This window comes from Natator depressus, chromosome 12 (genome assembly GCF_965152275.1).
Source record: "Natator depressus isolate rNatDep1 chromosome 12, rNatDep2.hap1, whole genome shotgun sequence".
NCBI lineage: Eukaryota > Metazoa > Chordata > Testudines > Cheloniidae > Natator > Natator depressus.
In genome coordinates, this window is record NC_134245.1 from 8,240,858 (window position 1) to 8,259,104 (window position 18,247).

The 18,247-nt window shown below is 47.6% G+C and overlaps 1 protein-coding gene across 1 annotated transcript in view; it reads right to left on the bottom strand.

The window, feature by feature from the left end:
- CPNE2 (copine 2) overlaps window positions 1-18,247 on the bottom strand; it is a 153,397-nt gene that overhangs the window by 78,090 nt on the left and 57,060 nt on the right. The window contains exons 3-4 of the mRNA XM_074968527.1: window positions 11,934-12,113; window positions 7,961-8,035 (exon numbers count right to left, since the gene is read on the bottom strand). Coding sequence (XP_074824628.1) covers window positions 7,961-8,035; window positions 11,934-12,113 — 255 coding nt within the window. The remainder of the gene's footprint in view (window positions 1-7,960; window positions 8,036-11,933; window positions 12,114-18,247) is intronic.

Sequence of the window (18,247 nt, forward strand, 5' to 3'; positions counted from 1 at the left end):
TAACTATTCGAGCAAAGCACTTGAAGTATAGACCTCTGTTCTAGGAGACAGAGGCAACACGCACGCTTAGGGCGATGCTGACTGTATTATGGTACATGCTGAACTTCCTAATAACAAAACGTATTGTGTGTGGTTCAAGGGGACTACACGGCCCTGGCACGGCCCAGCACAGAAGTGAAGATTTCACTGCAGAAGCACACAGGAGACCGGGTGCTTCACGGAGGATGGACAGAACGGTCAAGGCTGGCGTGTTTCGCAGTGTAAAGACACCCGTGGATGGGTCAGTTGCAAAGACTGAACCCAGGACCTCTGGATTTAAAAGCATTAATGGCTCAAGAACCAGGCCTGTATATCTGGAAGCGACAACAGACTCTGATCTCTGTAGGCGGTCTGGCCATCAGAGGGGCACCAAGACGCTGCCGGTTAATGCGTTACAACAGGCTGCCTGCAGCTCCAGGGAGGAGATGCTAAGCGCAGGGCTGCTCTCTCACGATTATCTTTCACCCTTCTCAGGACCAAATACATCACTATCTGCCCTCTACATGCAATGTCCAAGGGCCAGAGCTAGAAGGAGAATGGGTCACGCCTATGAGTAAGGAGCCTGGAAAGCTGCTGAAGGCTAAAGATAGTGCTTTAAGAAGAGGCTGCATGCCTTAATGGATAAACCATCAGGCTGAGAGTCAGGAGACCTGGGTTCTAGTCCTGGCTCGGTGACAGATGTGTTGTGTAATCTTCGGTAAGTTACTTCCCCTCTCTAATGTGGGGATAATGATGGTGGGCAGAAGATTAAAAAGAGTCTAGCATGGAAGGCCCTACAGGAGGGACACAAAGCCAAGGCTGGGGCTGGAATTTAGGCTGTATAGCATTCATTTCTTTGCTAATAAGGCTAAGACCTAGGAAGGCAGTGTGCAGGACCCGATACCGTGCACACAGATGCTGCAGCAGGGTGGGAATGGCAGCTGCTCCCGAGCCCGCTGTATCTTTCGCTTGTCGTCTCCACATTCCCCTTTCATTTTGCGCTCGCTCTGGGCCCATCCCAAGTCTGACTCAAAGCACTGCAACTATTACCCTAACAAGCCACTGCTCCTGCTTTGGAAGCACACACCTTTGCTGCAGAGAGGTTCTGTTACCAGGCAGCCTTATCTCCTTGGATAAGAAGTTAAGCTGCATAAGTGACTTTGGGGACTGAAATTATTTTACACCTCTTCCCTGCCCGTGCTTGGGGAAAACCCCACATAATTAACCCCCCTACCTACAAACAAATTCAGATGGTCTTCCAGCTGGAAGTATGGTCCATGCCCTGACTGTGGTATGAAACCCTTGGCACAAGCTTCAGGCATTGTACAGAGCTTAGGGGAGAATTTACCCCTTTCCCATGACTGCCCATTCTGTAGGCACACGTGGATCCACCTATACGTTTTTCAAAGAAGGGTCCTTGGAAATTTGGCCCCTGTATTCAAAGGAGGGACGCTCTGGTTGAAAAGACTTAGCACCCCAAGAAAGAGCGATTGGCCAAATGTTGGGGACAGGGAGGTCACTGGCTCATTAACAGGAGTGGGAGGAGAGAGTAGGTGACCCAGCACCTGTGGGGAGTCTGTCGCTGGCAAAGTGACTCACTCCAGAGAGTGGGAGGGTCAGAGAAGGTTGCTTCACCCCAGTTCTGAATGGCTCTAAGGACTCACGCGCAGCAGCGCTAGTGACCCGGGCACTGCACATCCCACTGGGGGTCTCCGAAGCAGCAGGCTCTCAGGGAGCCTTCACTTACCCGGAAAACCTGCAAAGCCGTCACAAAGGACTTAGAAAAAGCCCCTTCCACGAGGGCCCATGTTAGCTGAGGGGGGTTATAGGAATGGTAGCTGTGGTCTTCCTTGTGAGCCGTGTCACGGAAGGGCAAGCAAAGGGGGCACAGAGAGTAGTGAATAACTCAGAGGCGCAAAGCAAGTGATTCAGGGGCCTTGGCTGGAAAACCGGAGCAGGAGTTTCCTGCACTTTCCCTGCTCAGGCCTCACTCCGAGCCACAATAGCCACCACATCCCACTGTGAACGGGAGGAGGTGGACTCCCCGTGAGCGGTAAGTGATGGAGGAGATCCTGGCCCCATGCAGACACCCCGAACAGACCACGATGCACCCCGGCCAACTCCGCTTGCTACAGCTGGGCAGAAAGTTTCTCCTCCCCATCCTGGCCCCCAGGAGCGACGACCCACGTAGGCGGCTTTTGCTCTCAGTTCTGGGGCTTCACGTGCCTCGGCTGCAGCAACGCTGACACCTGCAGCCCCGGTACTGCTGACGGTCCGGCCATACCAGCCTCCAGCCAAGAGGAGACAATTCAGAGGTACCGGTCAGAGTATTTCAGTCCCATATTTGGCAGTATGCTACAATGTATTAGGCCCAGTTTGAGACAATCCATGAGGCACAAGATACAGGGATGTGTCAGCCAGAGATGCTCTTCCCAAAAGCAGCAAGAATAAATCAAAAGGACAGATCAGCATGCAAACGCCACTCTGTATTTCTCTGCGCTGAGCTACCGGGAGTGTGCACTGAACTTATTCCAGATCAACGCTAAGTCAAGAACTGTAGAGTCTCATTCAGTAAGGAAAAGCACAGGGAATAAACCCAGCCCGAACCGGACTGGTGACGCGGGCTGGTAAGACGTGTTAGTCCAACTTGCTTGCAGTCATCTGGGAGAAGGGATCTGCTGTACGATACAGTGCTGATGTAACACCCCAGCTGGGGGTTCTGTTTGCCACATGCCAGACTGGCCTCTTGTTCTGGTTCTTTTAAAAACCAATAATTTATGTGAGTTTTGAGCTAGCGAAAGCACAGACTGGACTCTCCTAGAGATCCAAGTTTTCTGGTCGCTCATGAGGGGTACCCAGCACTGGCAGCAGATGGGGCCCACAACTCTAAGGGATTCCAGTCTCCATGGCAGGTCAGTCTTGGACTTTTCCAGAAGCAGTGCTTTTTGTGATGCCTGCTCTTGGTGTAAACCTGACCCTTGCTGGATGGGGCTGGCTCTCTTTGGATACTTTTAAAAAAAACCCAGCTCTGGTGCTCAGGGTAAGTGAACCTTTATCCACTACCCCTAATTAGACCTACCAGAACAATAGAGCAGCAGACACATTCTGCAGTCACTCTCCTCTTAAACACAACATTAAAATAAATCTCCTTCCAACACACACTGCTAGAAGGTTTCCCATCAGATTCACGCATCATACCTCCGCTAGCTTCCTTTTGCTTCTCACCGTCACACACACACACTGGAAATTCTTCCACACCCTGAACACAGGGAAGGGGCTTTGTCAACGCACAATTTGCAACAGACACCTAAGTCTTTGGTTTCCAAAGTCAACCTTATCACACATGGGACACTTTGCATAGGGCCATTTCTTTTTTAAAGCAGCTTCTTTAATTAACTAAATCTCTCTATTTACTCTAAACATGATTTAGGCATTAAATTCCTTCCCCTCCACAAAAACCTCAAAGGGCCGGATCCTTTTCAGTGGCCCTTTGGTCTAGCTATTTAGAAGGTAATCGCAATTGATATACACTTAGCAGTAGGCCTGCACGAATACTGGACTGGAATGAACATTTTCCTATGAATATTTGTTAGAACGTTGGAATCAGTCACTCCAGTCGTATTTGCGCTCCCTTTGCGTCTGCCTTCCCCGAGTGTCTCCACTGGGTATTGCTGGCACAAAAGCTCGTGGAAAGCAAACCTGAAGCACCCACTCTCAACTGCTTGCAGAAAGCAAAGTTAAAAAAGCACAATTCCCGTGAACGACTACACCGGAAACAGAATGATCGCAGCATTGCACTCAACCAACCAGATCACTCGTGAGGAGAGCTGGCCAGGAATTTTCCGACAACAGTTTCATTGGATAACGCTGGTTTGTCAAACCTGAAACGTTTTGCGAGAATGGTTCAAGTTCGATGGACTTTTGCAGAGAACCCTGCCCAGCTTCCTGGTGGAGTCCTGGGGAACATGGGATTACAGGATCCGCAGCTCCACATCAGAACTAAGTCAAATTTTGAAATATCCCAGGAACCAAAAATCCCAAGTTGCAGCCAGTTCTACTCATGACACCGAGAGTTCCCAGCTCTGATGCTGACAAGCCTCGGGACATTGGCCAAGTCACTAGGGGTGGACATTTCAAAAGCACCTACATGATGATTTAGGAGCACAAGTTCCCGTGCCTTGCAGTGGCACTGGTATTACGAGGATGCTGGTGTGTTCCCAAGAGTGGAGAATGGCTCAGGAAGTATGTGAATTAACAGGGACTGTGCCCCTCAGTCACTGAGATGCTTCTGTAAACCCCGTCTTTAAACTCCACGTTCCTCAGTTCCCCATAGGTAACATGGGGTAAATAACTACTCATGGGACAGGGGACGTGTAAGGACTGGTTAACGTTTGGGCCAATGCTTTGAATGTTTGAAGCACTCAGGATAACTAAGTGATGCCATCTGCCAGTGGACCTTCTATAGCCACCTTACTTACTCATCCCCTACCCCCACTCCTGGACTGGCGATTGGCTGCGCACACGGCGGGCGATCTGGGCAGAGATAATGGTCTCATGTTGCAGTGGGGGAGGTTTAGGTTGGATATTAGGAAAAAAATTTTCACTAGGAGGGTGGTGAAACACTGGAATGCGTTACCTAGGGAGATGGTGGAATCTCCTTCCTTAGAAGTTTTTAAGGTCAGGCTTAACAAAGCCCTGGCTGGGATGATTTAGTTGGGATTGGTCCTGCTCTGGGCAGGGGGTTGGACTAGATGGCCTCCAGAGGTCCTTTCCAACTCTGTTATTCTATGATTCTATGAGATGAAGATCTCTTCCGACATATTCAACCATTCCTTTCAAGCTGCTGATCAGGAAGGGAGACAAAAGCCCTCCACAGCACAGTGCATTCACATGGGCTTCATTTGCATAAGGACGCAGCCAGCAGGGCCGCCAGCCTAGCCGGGCAGAAAGGAATGTGGAGATTCAGACTTGGCAGGGGACCCTCGGACGGACGTACACAGAACCCATAGGAGCAGCGGGAGGGCTGGCAGGACTGAAACAGAAAGAGCTCCCAGACAGCGACCAAGAGCTCCGAGAATAAAAGGAGCAGCCAGCTGCTTCAGCACAGACACTAACATATCCCTGCTCTATCTTCCATTAAAGACATCTGCTCTCCATCTCCCTAGGAACACCCAGACATATGGGACTCGGAACCTGGTAGAAGAAACACCCATATTCAGAGATACCCGGGATATACCTCATGCTTGAGTAAAAGCCAGGTAGATAGCACCTAGTCGCTAAGCAACTACCTACTGCTCACGTAACATGCTGCTCAGGGTTCTGTGTCACCTCCTCATGGTTGGCCCAGAGGATAAGAGCCTGCTACTGCTAACAGAGTTAATCCTTTAGGCCAGGTCTACACTACCACATACTTTGGCATAACTTACGTCGCTCAGGGGTGTGAATAAGCCACCCCCCTAAGTGACGTAAATTACACCAACCTAAGCGCTGGTGTGGACAGAGCTATGTTGGCAGGAGAACTTCTCTCGCACACATAGCTACCATCTCTCGTGGGGGTGGGTTTATTATGCCGCCTCTCCCGTCGGCACAGAGCGTCTTCCCCAGATGCGCTACAGCAGTGCAGCTGCACCGATGTAGGGCTTCTAGTGTAGAGCAGCCTTTAGTTTAAGTGGAAGACACCTGTGCTGAAGATCCCAAATTCAATCCCCACAAACGTGGTGGTGGGGGAGTTTAAATTAACAGAGGGAAAATCCAAAGAGACAGGACCAGCATTTGGACATTAACATCTCTTATAGCGGCCTTAGGCACTTCTAATGCAGTCACCACTTTTACAGAAACAATACTTTCTTTAAAAAGTTAAAGGGACACCACTGGTCCAAACTTTACGTTTACAAGAGCCAAACACAGTAGGGTGTTTTCATGTTACTGTTTATGTGGAAGATTATTGCATTCCAGTGTTTGCCATGCTAACATTGCAACACTGTTTAAACACTGCAGCATTATGTATGAGAACCAGAAAGAGAAACGACTAGAAGCAAAGTTAAGTTTAATTAGTCTATTTTCACCGCCCAACCGGATTTAAATGCAAAATAGTAAATTACATAAATTGTACAGAGTGAATTAGACATTTAAACCCCTTTGAGTTTTAGTAATCCAAGGTCTTAGCAAGAGATAAGGAATTATTTTTTGAAACAAATGTGTTTTTTTAAACTTGACAAGTGACCCTTTAATCTGGCTCAATTCTTCCAAAGTAAGTGCCAAGCACAGGGGTGGAAAGAGATTTAATCAGGAAAGACATGTGAATTAGGTACTGCTCATTAATTTTCCCATTACATTTTCTTTCGCCTTTTTAAGATTTTTTAAAAAGGCTCCAGAAGCAATCCTGGCAACTTCAGTGCCAGGCAAACTGGTTGAACCTATAGTAAAGAAAAGAATTATCAGACACATAGATGAACATGATTTGTTGGGAGAGAGTCAACATGGCTTTCGTAAAGGAAAATCATGCCTCACCTATTTATCAGAATTCTTTGAGGGGGTCAACAAGCATGCTGACAAGGGCGATCCAGTGGATATAGTGTACTTAAACTTTCTGAAAGCCTTTGACAAGGTCCCTCACCAAAGGCTCTTAAGTAAACTAAGCAGTCATGGGATAAGAGGGATGGTTTTCTATCGGATCAGTAACTGGTTAAAAGACAGGAAACAAAGGGTAGAAATAAATGGTCAGTTTTCAGACTGGAGAGAGGTAAATAGTGGAGTCCCCCAAGGATTTACACTGGGATCAGTGCTGTTCAACATATTCACAAATGATCTGGAAAAAGACAAACAGTGAGGTGGCAAAGTTTGCAGATGATACAAAAGTACTCAAGATAGTTAAGTCCAAAGCAGGCTGTGAAGAGTTACAAAGGGATCTCACAAAACTGGGTGACCGGGCAACAAAATGGCAGATAAAATTCAGTGTAGATAAATGCAAAGCAACACATTTGAAAACGTAAACCCAATTATACATACAAAATGATGGGGTCTCAGTTAGCTGTTACCACTCAAGAACGATCTTGGAGTCATTGTGGATTGTTCTCGGAAAACACCAGCTTAATGTGCAGAAGAAGTTAAAAAAAACCCATCAATGTTAACAACCATTAGGAAAGGGATAGATAATAAGACAGTAAACATGAGAACGCCACTCTATAAATCCATGGTATGCCCACACCTTGCATACTGCCTGCAGTTCTGGTCAGGCTATCTCAAAAAAGATACTTGAGAAATGAAAAAGGTACAGAGAAGGGCAACAAAACTGATTAAGGGTAGGGAAGCTGTTCCATACGAGGAGAGATGAAAAGGACTGGGACTGTTCATATTAGAAAAGAGAGAGGAGGTAAAAAAATCAGACCTAAATCTACCCTCTTCATGTAAAGAAAAGATTGCTAAATATACCAACAATGGGAAAGCCACCACGTGGGGGATTGTACATCAGGTGAGAGATGCTGTTGCTAAGAGACCTGTTGCTAAGTTGTAAGTCCTGGCCTCTTACTACAAATAAAACCACTGATTATCAGCAGCGGAATATAATCAACCCCTTTATCTCAGTCTATTTCAGGGAGGTTTGGAGAGACCATTTGCATTGACAAGAAAAGCATATTACTTCAGTACTTACACAGAGATTAGATTTTGTTATTTCAGTGCCCCCAGACCCCAGCTGAGAGAAGGGGCCCATTGTACTAAACACTGTACAAACACCTGGCAAGAGGCAGTCCCTACCCCAAAACGCTTACAATCTAAATAGACAAAAGCTAGAAGAGGAAACGGAAGCTCAGAAAGGTGAAGTGACTTGCAGAAAATAGAACTCAGGTCTACGGGGTCCCAATCCAGTGTACTATCAAGCGGACCACACTGTGTCTATTATCTATATTCACACACAATATATATAATAAATCAGTAACTGTACCGTTATCATCCCCTTTCCAGCCGGCTTCCCATTTCCCAGAAGTAGCGTTCTTGTTATCTTCTTGCTTGAGACAATCTAAGGAAGCCACAAAAACCAGAGATCTAAATGATCAAAAGCAAAGTGAGGAGGAATTGGTCACTGCCTAAGTTAGCTAATTCCGGTGACATGTTCACAGATGCACCTTTTCAAAACGTACCTTAAAAGGACACAGAGACACAGTACTTGATTAATGTCACCATCCTCACCAAAGCACATTTGCATCAAGTTCCTCCTTCCCAAAGCTATTTAAAAGCACAGGCCTTGCTCCTGTTTTATCCAAAACACCATTGGCCCCTCCTGAAGTCTAATGGAGTGTGCTTGGCAGCTCACAAGACTGGGTTTTTAAGCTATATATTCAGGGAAAAAGCTCACCCCACTCAAAATGCAGCTGTCTCTATGGTGGAATGTGTCAGCCGGTAAATGGTGTACAGCAACCCTACCCAACACTTTAGGCCGAGTGAAAGAACACCATATCCAATTCAAACTATGGGTCATATCCTCAGCCAGTGTAAGTGGGCACAGGTCTATTGAAGTCAATGGAGCTAGAGGGATTTGCACCAGTTTAGGATACAGATTTACTTTTTGAACTCCCCCTCTGTGTTTTAAATAACTTCTCAGAAGCATGACAGTAAAATTCCTTTCTCTGCCAGTTTTGCTCTTCTCTTAATGACGGATTTCCTCACTACCTAAGGACCCAAACCTGCAGAATACTGGACATTCCCAAACTCCTGTAGTTTTCAGGGGCACTTTGCATTTTGCCTCAGCGGCTCTCCCACGAGGAGCAGCGCTGATCCCACTATGAAGTGGATATATAGTGTATAATTCCCAGTTCTCTTCCTAAGAAGCCTGAAAACAGCCATTCGGAAGCCGAAATAACCTTCTGCAATCTACTTAGCTGCAATACGGCATCATCTGTAATTTGAGCACTAGCAGCAGCATCAGAGGGAAAAATTCACTTAGTTAAAGTGCTTTCCTGCAATTTCCAGCTCCGATCCTAGGCCAGAGCATTTTCCACCCAGATGAGATAAGAGATGGTGGCAGAGGTCTAATTGGATTTTATCACAGATTCTCACTAGAGCTTACAGGAAATGCTTTCCCCCCTCCGGAAGACAGACTTCTCCTCTAATTGAGGAAGGAGACATTAAAAGGCAACAGTAAGGGCTGGTCTATCCGAAAAATTTACGTCAGCATAGCTACATCCCCTAGCGGGGTGAAAAATCCACACCCCTGAGAGATGCAGCTATGCAACCTGACCTCCAGAGTAGACAGCACTACGTTAATGCAAAAATTCTTTCATTAACCTAGCGACCGCCTCTTGGGGAGGTGGATTCGCTACTGTGATGGAAGAACCCCTCCCGTCACTGTAGTGAATGTTTACACTGAATCACTGCAGCTGTGCTGATGCAGTTTTAAGTGTAAACATAGCCTAAGTCACAGCCAGGTCTCATCGTATCAAGGACTACAGGATTTTCCTTTCAGGACCAGGCCATCATTCCAGCTAGTCCGATATCTTCGCTCCAGCACTGGCTAAAAGCCATTACTTCAGAGACAGGCAAAAAACCTCAGTGAAACTAGGCATTTATATAGCACTGCACATCGGGGGTTAAAAGTTCCTTCCTGACCGTGGCAGGCTGTCTGCTTGTGCCCTGAAGCATGAGATTTGATCATGCCTCATACTTTTAGTTCGCATGGCTGCAGAGGTGGTTAGGGGTCATGGAATGAAATCCACCCGCAGAATTAATGAGGTGCAACAAAACACTCCAAACTAATCTGACAGAGCTCTGATGCAAAAGTGAAATTAAAAGGGGAAGTCAAATGCTTTTTCTAGTGGCTCTCCAGAGCCAGGTTATCTGTACCTAAGGAAGCTTCCTGTCCCTTCTAATAGCTACCTGGACCTCAAAACTGGGCAGGTTTAATAAAACCCTACAAGGGCAAAAAGCAGTGATCAAAATCCAGTGAAAGAAGCCACCACCCCCCTCAGCTGAGTCCGTGAGCCTGATTCTCCACTGCACTGCACCTTGTCTAGTCAGTTACACAAAAGCAAGTGTCATCACTCCAATTTGTCCTCAAGATTATTCTGGGCTGCCAGATCATCACAACGAAGCATAGGAACAACCTGCTGTCCACTGCGAGACCATCAAGAGCCACAAAGCAACTGTGCTCCAGCAAGACGCCCCAGTCAGGGGGCTCGATTCCAACATTAATCCACCAGGTGCAGAACACACACAGCCAAGTTACCTGGGCACAGCATAAGCCAGGAGCTCACAGCCTTGTTGCAACCCGCTCTTTATGGCTAGAGGGAAGGGTGATCCAAAACGTTTTCATTGTAACATTGGGTCCGTTAGGGAAAAGAGGTTGAGAATCACTGACCTTAGTTAATCAGAACATCAGCTGGAGCTCAGAGTCACTTGTGTTGAATATGTCGGGCGTTTTTTCTTTATAAGAGGCTTTGACAGAACTGAAGAGAAAAGTTTTCATGGGAATCTAAGCAAAACAGGGTGGCTTTTTTTTTGGAGGGGGTATTTGAAACATTGCTGGGGAACAGAAAAACAGCACTAAGAAGTGAAAGTGACTATGAACAAAAGGGAAAGCGACTGGTCTGATGTCACCCTTCAAGCGGAATTATATTTACTGTTGTAGTCCCTACGAACCCCAATCAGGGATGAAGGCCCCATTGTGCTCATTGCTGTATCTGTAGGCCAGGGCGACTTTAGAAACCCTTGCCGAGATAGCTACGTGGCCAGGGTGCAATTTTTTGCAATATTTCTGTAAGGTTTATCCAGCATCAATGTGTTTTTGCCCGTGTAACTTATTTCACTTGCCGAACCGGTATAAACTATACTGGCACATGCCCTTTTTGCGAGTATAAACTGTTTACTGGCAAGCCCTGCTAGCTTAGAGAGTTATACCAGCAAACCTGCTCTTGTGTAAACCTGGCCTTATTGAAAAGGCGTCTTGCCATCAAAGAGCTTACAATCTAGGCTACAGCAGGTAGATGTGAAGCTTGTGATGCTGGCAAACCAGGTGCCAGCTCATGCCAAGGCCGCTAGGTCTCAACTGAACACTGACAAATACACAGAGGGAACCAGTCTGGCTCATCTGTGTGTTAGTATCGTTAAGATAGGTATTAGAATTATAAGAATGTGTTTAGTGATTAGACTTTTATGAAATGCTTGTAAATTGCTGCATGCATTAATCTCTCTTATAACATCTGTAGCCCACGTAAAAAAGGGAATATTTAAGTGTTTGCATGGCAGTCCTCTGTAAACAGAAGAAAGATATTAACTAGTATGAAATGCCACCTTCCAACAGAAGGTGTTACTTCCTGCCCAACAGAAAAGGTCCATCAATGCCAGGCAAACTATTGTGGAACATCAAAGAGGACGAAAGACTTTGCTGATTGCTCTCTCCTGTCCCCCATGAAGAGGAACCATGCAAGTTAATTCCCTTCCATCATCTGAGAAGGCCTGTCAGAGAAAGGGAATAAAAATCCCAAATAAGAAGAAACTATCTCTATGCTGCTTGGGCTCTTGAGGGCAAGGTTTTCTAGGCAGAAGCAAAAAATCCCCAGTGTTTAGCCTGGGTTAGCCCTAAGGGACACACATAGCTTGCTTATTATAGAAGCTTCTATTACCTTTTAGAACTTAAGACTAACTCATTTGTGTGTGTATGTTTACTTGCTTAAGCCTTGTAAATAACTGTCTTATTTCCTTTCCCCAGTTAATAAATCTTAAGATAGTTTATTATAGGACTGGCTGCAAGCATTGACTTTTGTGAGATCTAAGCTGCAATGGCCCTGGGGTAAGTGACTGCTCCTTTGGGACTGGGAGTAACCTAAACACTGCTGTGATTTTTGGTGTAAGGGATCCTTCTGACTGAGGGAGCCACACAAGTGACTGTTAACTGCTGGGGCGCAGCATTGCTGTAGACTCACCATGCCCAGGGTGCAAGAGAATTCTCCCAGGAAGTCATGCTCATACAGCTGCATGCTCGACTTGTCCTGGTCAAAGAGAGCAAACTTCAGCTTCTGCACTTCTTCAAAGTGGTAATCGATGATGAACTTCTTGGAGAAGGCTGGGTTGAGGTTATTCACGGCTGTCTCTGTCCTGTCGATCTGCAATTAAAGAAGGAGTTTGAGCAAGTGATCAACAGGTCTACCATATATGTACACGCTGTATCCACCCCATCACTCACGTAGGGCTTTTCTACACAGGGAGTTATTCCTAACGATTCCTTACTAACTTATTCTGTGCGGATGCTGTTATTCCGGAATAAAAGTGCCTAACTCTGAAAGCTTAATCCACTTTGTTAATCAGGAATAGCGATTCCACTTTAAATTCACACCCTACCTTAATCCGAATGAGCTTCTCTGTGTAGACAAGCCCTTGCACGTGCTCCCCTGCCATTCAGAAATCCCGCAGCAATTATTAACCAGCTACAGAATCAATGTCCAAAATAAACACACAGCATTCAGGATATACATCGCAAGTCCATGGGCCTGGACTTGAGTACTCAGCACATGAGAGATGGGATTCAAAACTGGAGAACAGAGGTTCATGAGGATGAAGTGCAGAGGGTGGAGGTGGTGAAATCCTGCTCTGGTCCTGAGGCCAAAGCACAGGGCTGCAGTGCATCCCCTCCACAGGGCCTCTGCTCCATGCTATGGGCTTGATCCAAAGCTCATTGACGCCTATAAGAGTCTCTGCGTTGACATCAGAGGGCTTTGGGACAGGCCCGATTTGCACATTCCACGAGGGCCAAAGGATCAATGTACATCTCATGCCTCCTGAAACCTGGTCCTCCCCCACCTATGCCCTTTGCGCTGGCCTAGGAGGGGCTGGCACAGAAAGCCCTTCCATAACAGCAGATGCAGGGGTCTCCATAGCACATGTGCTCAGCCAGGCCCCCTTGTCTAAGGGCTTAAGCTGCACGGAGGGCCTTTCACTGGGCTCCCTCACCTGAGGCATTTCACCCCAAGTGGGTGTACAGTTGTGTACTTAACCCACGCGGACGATTACCTCAGCTGTGCCTGGAAACAGAGCATCAGCCTGTGTCAGTGGCCAGAGATGCTCTCGAACATCCTAGATGTTTTCAAGTCGGGCCCAAGCTACTTAAGGTCCAACCTAGGAGCCAGAAAGTCTCTGCCAAAAGCAGCGACAACACAAACAAGCAACAGGTTCTTCCAAACTCGGAGCCAGAGGCGCAGAGCCCTCCATGTTTCCTCTGGCTTCTATTCTCCAGGGCTGCCACAAAATAAACACGTTACACTCAATGCCCATGGATTTAGCCCAGCACGATGAAGGACAATATGCTAGCAGGAGAAGGCTGGCAAGGCTGATAGTCTTAAGTACTGCCACTGAGGTTTACTGTCCAAAATATCCCGCTCTTAACAATAGAGACTGAGCTAGGGTGAACGAGGGATCCTTTCGAAGGTGGCGGGGGGGAACTGGATAGATGTAGCTACATATTAAAGCAGCAGGTGTCACTTTCTAGCTGGTCGACTTGCGCGTTGTGCGGTGTTGTTTGGACTTCATGTCCACCCCTTGACGTATTTCAAACTGAAAATCTTTGAAAGGAAACAGATTTTCCGTCACCTCCCTGCTGCTGGTTCTCTACCACAGCTGCTCTTTTGTGGCAGCCCTTTGGCACCCCCACATGACTTAGAAATCAGTGGAACATTAGGATGTACCTGGCAGATGAGGCTGCCTTTACCTACTTCTGTGGGTGAGTGCTGTGCCCAGCTCAGCGCCTGCAGCAGATCGGCCCTGGATTCTGGAAGGGACATTCTCAACAGCCCTCTAGAAACCCACCCTGGTCCACCCTACACAGTGCGCTAGCCAGCGCTTGACCCAGAACAGCTTCCAATGTATTGTTACCTTCATAGCAGGCTGAGGATGGGAGCAGCCCCAGTGCAACCTACTGGGACATAAGCCTGCCTTTCACAGCAAATCTAGATATGGTCTAGCCGTTACAGAAGGGCACCTAGATCTGTATTTGGGCACCGACAATAAGTGGCCTGATCTTCAGAAGCGCTAAAAAGCTGCCACTTATTTTGGGTGCCAACTTTGACCATGCTGGCCTTAACACTCATCACCTGGATACAAAGGTGCCGTGTAAGAAATGTGTATAGCTTGCTCCTAAGCCAACACATGACTAACCCAGAGACTGGTGCGCTGGCTGCTCCTGCAGCAGAAAGGAGGGGAGACGGGTCCCTTTTTAAAGGAAAGAGCATGGTATCTTTTTTGTTGATCTGTGCAATTACATTGCACTGGAATTACTGTCACCTCTGTGCTAAGCTCTGGGTTACATGCACGCCCAAGTCAGAATTCCCCTCCCATCACGCAAGCTTTTTACATCTGCCTGTTACTAAGGCACACGTATAACAGCAGCAGAAAAAAGGGGGCCTGATCTGATGTCCAAAGGCACTGCCTGAGCATAGGAAACAGCTGGTCACAAGCCAAGCCTTGAGCATCCTGGGCTCAGTGCACTGGGGAGACTGGCAGGCACAGAACAACCCTGCACTGCTCTCCAGCAGCCAGAAGGGCTGCTATGACCAAGGGCCTTAAGTAATGGAATAAGAAGGGGACAAATTCTAGATCTCTTAACAGGGAGGCAGCTTCTAGAAACCAGGCTAAAGTTCTTTTGCGTAGTCTCCTTACTGCTGACTCAGGTGATTTGACTTCATAGAATCATAGAATATCAGGGTTGGAAGGGACCTCAGGAGGTCATCTAGTCCAACCCCCTGCCCAAAGCAGGACAATCCCCAATTTTTGCCCCAAATGGCCCCCTCAAGGATTGAACTCACAGCCCTGGGTTTAGCAGGCCAATGCTCAAACCACTGAGCTATCCGTTAGCTCTAACCAGGCTGGACGAGTGGCTGGAGTGTCCATGATCTGAGGTAGAGAGAACTAGGCACGGGGCCAGCAGAGGGCATGCAGACAACACCCTAGACCAGCCAAGTGTGGGGAGAAAGCTTCGGCTGATGTTTGTCTAGTTGTGAAGTTGTCAATGAAGCCAAACTCTCCTCCTCTTTCCAAACGCCCAACTGCTAGCCACTCGGCTTCAGTTCCCTTCTCCCCATCTCCTAACTGAACAGGGCTTATGGAATACGAAAGGGCCCCTTAGTTCTCCGTGGACCCCAGTTCACCTTCTCTAGGGCTCAAACACAGGGCTTTTTAATTTTTTCTTTTTGGACAGACTGGCCATTTCCCCCCTTGCAAGTTCCCACAGTTTTAAAAGGGTAACTGGGAAGCTGCATTAGCATCGACTGGTCACTTGGGCCCTTTCTGGGTTACCAGTGCCAGGTGTTCTTGTTGGCCAAGAGGCCATGTTTTCCCGTCACGCATAGAATCATAGAATATCAGGGTTGGAAGAGACCTCAGGTGGTCATCTAGTCCAACCCAATGCTCAAAGCAGGACCAATCCCCAACTAAATCATCCCCTCCAGGGCTTTGTCAAGCCGGGCCTTAAAAACCGCTAAGGAAGGAGATTCCACCACCTCCCTAGGTAACCCATTCCAGTGCTTCACCACCCTCCTAGTGAAATAGCGTTCCCTAATATCCAACCTAGACCTCCCCCACTAAAATTTGAGACCATTGCTTCTTGTTCTGTCACGTGTGTATTCCAGCCTCGAGTCACCGGAGGAGATGAACAACTCTGCCTGAAGTCTCGGGAGAGCACTCCCCGTGGAGAGCTCAAAGGGCTGGATCCGGTGGGGAGAAGAGAATATATTTACACAGTACCCGAAACGTGTGCCCATATCACAAGGCTGTCCCCTTGCCCGTCACAGCATGTAACCATTCCCTCCTGCTTGGAAGCTCGGACTAACCCTGGCATCCACTCAGCTAGCTGCTGAAAAAGCTACTGTAAGTTTTGTTTTCATTAACGAGCTTAGCTGCAACGGAGCTCACCTTACTAGAAAGGCTGAGAATGAAGAGAGTGACAGCATCTTGGCTCCACCGGCTGGTTCTCCTGTGCCTGTGTGTGCCCCAGAACACCACACACAAGGGTTGTGAGGTGAATTTGAACTTAGTTCCTGCCAGTGTGCGTTTGAGCCCAGTCACAAGGACTGGCAACCAGTTGGGCCAGTGGATACGCTGGAGGGTAGGGATAGGATACAGAGGGACCTAGACAAATTGGAGGATTGGGCCAAAAGAAATCTGATGAGGTTCAATAAGGATAAGTGCAGGGTCCTGCACTTAGGACGGAAGAACCCAATGCACCGCTACAGACTAGGGACCGAATGGCTAGGCAGCAGTTCTGCGGAAAAGGACCTAGGGGTGACAGTGGACGAGAAGCTGGATATGAGTCAGCAGTGTGCCCTTGTTGCCAAGAAGGCCAATGGCATTTTGGGATGTATAAGTAGGGGCATAGCGAGCAGATCGAGGGACGTGATCGTTCCCCTCTATTCGACATTGGTGAGGCCTCATCTGGAGTACTGTGTCCAGTTTTGGGCTCCACACTACAAGAAGGATGTGGATAAATTGGAGAGAGTCCAGCGAAGGGCAACAAAAATGATTAGGGGTCTGGAACACATGACTTATGAGGAGAGTCTGAGGGAACTGGGATTGTTTAGTCTGCAGAAGAGAAGAATGAGGGGGGATTTGATAGCTGCTTTCAACTACCTGAGAGGTGGTTCCAGAGAGGATGGATCTAGACTGTTCTCAGTGGTAGCTGATGACAGAACAAGGAGTAATGGTCTCAAGTTGCAGTGGGGGAGGTTTAGGTTGGATATTAGGAAAAACTTTTTCACTAGGAGGGTGGTGAAACACTGGAATGCGTTACCTAGGGAGGTGGTAGAATCTCCTTCCTTAGAAGTTTTTAAGGTCAGGCTTGACAAAGCCCTGGCTGGGATGATTTAATTGGGGATTGGTCCTGCTTTGAGCAGGGGGTTGGACTAGATGACCTCCTGAGGTCCCTTCCAACCCTGATATTCTATGATTCTATGAGTCTATGAAGGACTGCAGACAAACAACATCATACTGCATTGGAGGAAGGAGAGATGCAGGGGATCATGTTGGGTCTGGTTTTATACAAGGTCCTCACTGATCTGGAAGAGGGAGTACGCTGAAAACGGCCAAGGCCCAAAGCTGAGAGGAGTTCCAAACACCAGGAAGGACAGAAAAATCCTATTAAGGAAGCTAGGGGTTGACGAGCAAATAAGACCAGATTCAACGCAGAAAAATAACCTGAACACACTGACAATGGGAGGGAGAAATACAGGAAGCAGTAATGGAGCATGAGAGAGCCAGACCACAGCAAAGTGGACGTGAGTTTGCACGTGTGATATGGCAGAAAGTGGCCAGTGGCTCAGGAAAGCACACATCCCTCTGCACACATCTGACACGGCTGGGGCACTGCCCCCAGGGGATAGCGAACTCTAATCTTGGAACTTCATTATCAGAAACATTCTCTCTGCTGCAATGAGACCTAGAGACCCTGATTGATCCTGCAGCCCCACTGGGCCAGGCACTATATAAACACAGTGAGAATGACCCTGCTCTAAAAAGCTGACACTCTCAGCAGGCAAGGACTAAGAAAAACAACGGATTTGTGCAGCAGGGGAAACAAGGCACAGAGAGATTGAAGCGACTTGCCCATAAGAACATAAGAACGGCCAGACTGGGTCAGACCAAAGGTCCATCCAGACCAGTATCCTGTCCCCTGTTGTTGGCCAATGGCAGGTGCCTCAAAGGGAATGAACAGACAGGTTATCATCAAGTGATCCATGCCCTGTCACCCAATCCCAGCTTTTGGCAAACAGAGGCTAGGGACACACCATTCCTGTCCATCCTGGCTAATAGCCATAGATGGACCTATCTTCCATGAATCTATCTAGCTCCCTTTTGAACACTGTGAACACCCTGGAAGTTTGTGGCCAAGTCAGGGATTGAACCCTAATCTCCCAAGTCCCTGTCTAGCCCCTTAGCTACAAAACCAGCTCTGATGATCGACACAAACTAGAGGAAGTTCAGAGGAGAGGCTCAAAAATGCTTCCGGGAAGCTAAAGAGTGAGATTCATGAGAGAAAACTCAAAGAGCTACGTAAGTCTAGCTTGGCTCAGCAGCTGTTAAGTGGGAAGTGAAGGCTATAACATGATAACCACCTACAAAGGTCTCCAGGATGTGAGCGCACAGGAAGCAGAGGAATGAGAGTGGTATAAGGAAGCTCAGTGAGGAATACCTGGATGAATCCCAAAAGGGGGAATCTAGGCTGATTTAAGAGACTTCTTATCAGATCTACGAGGCT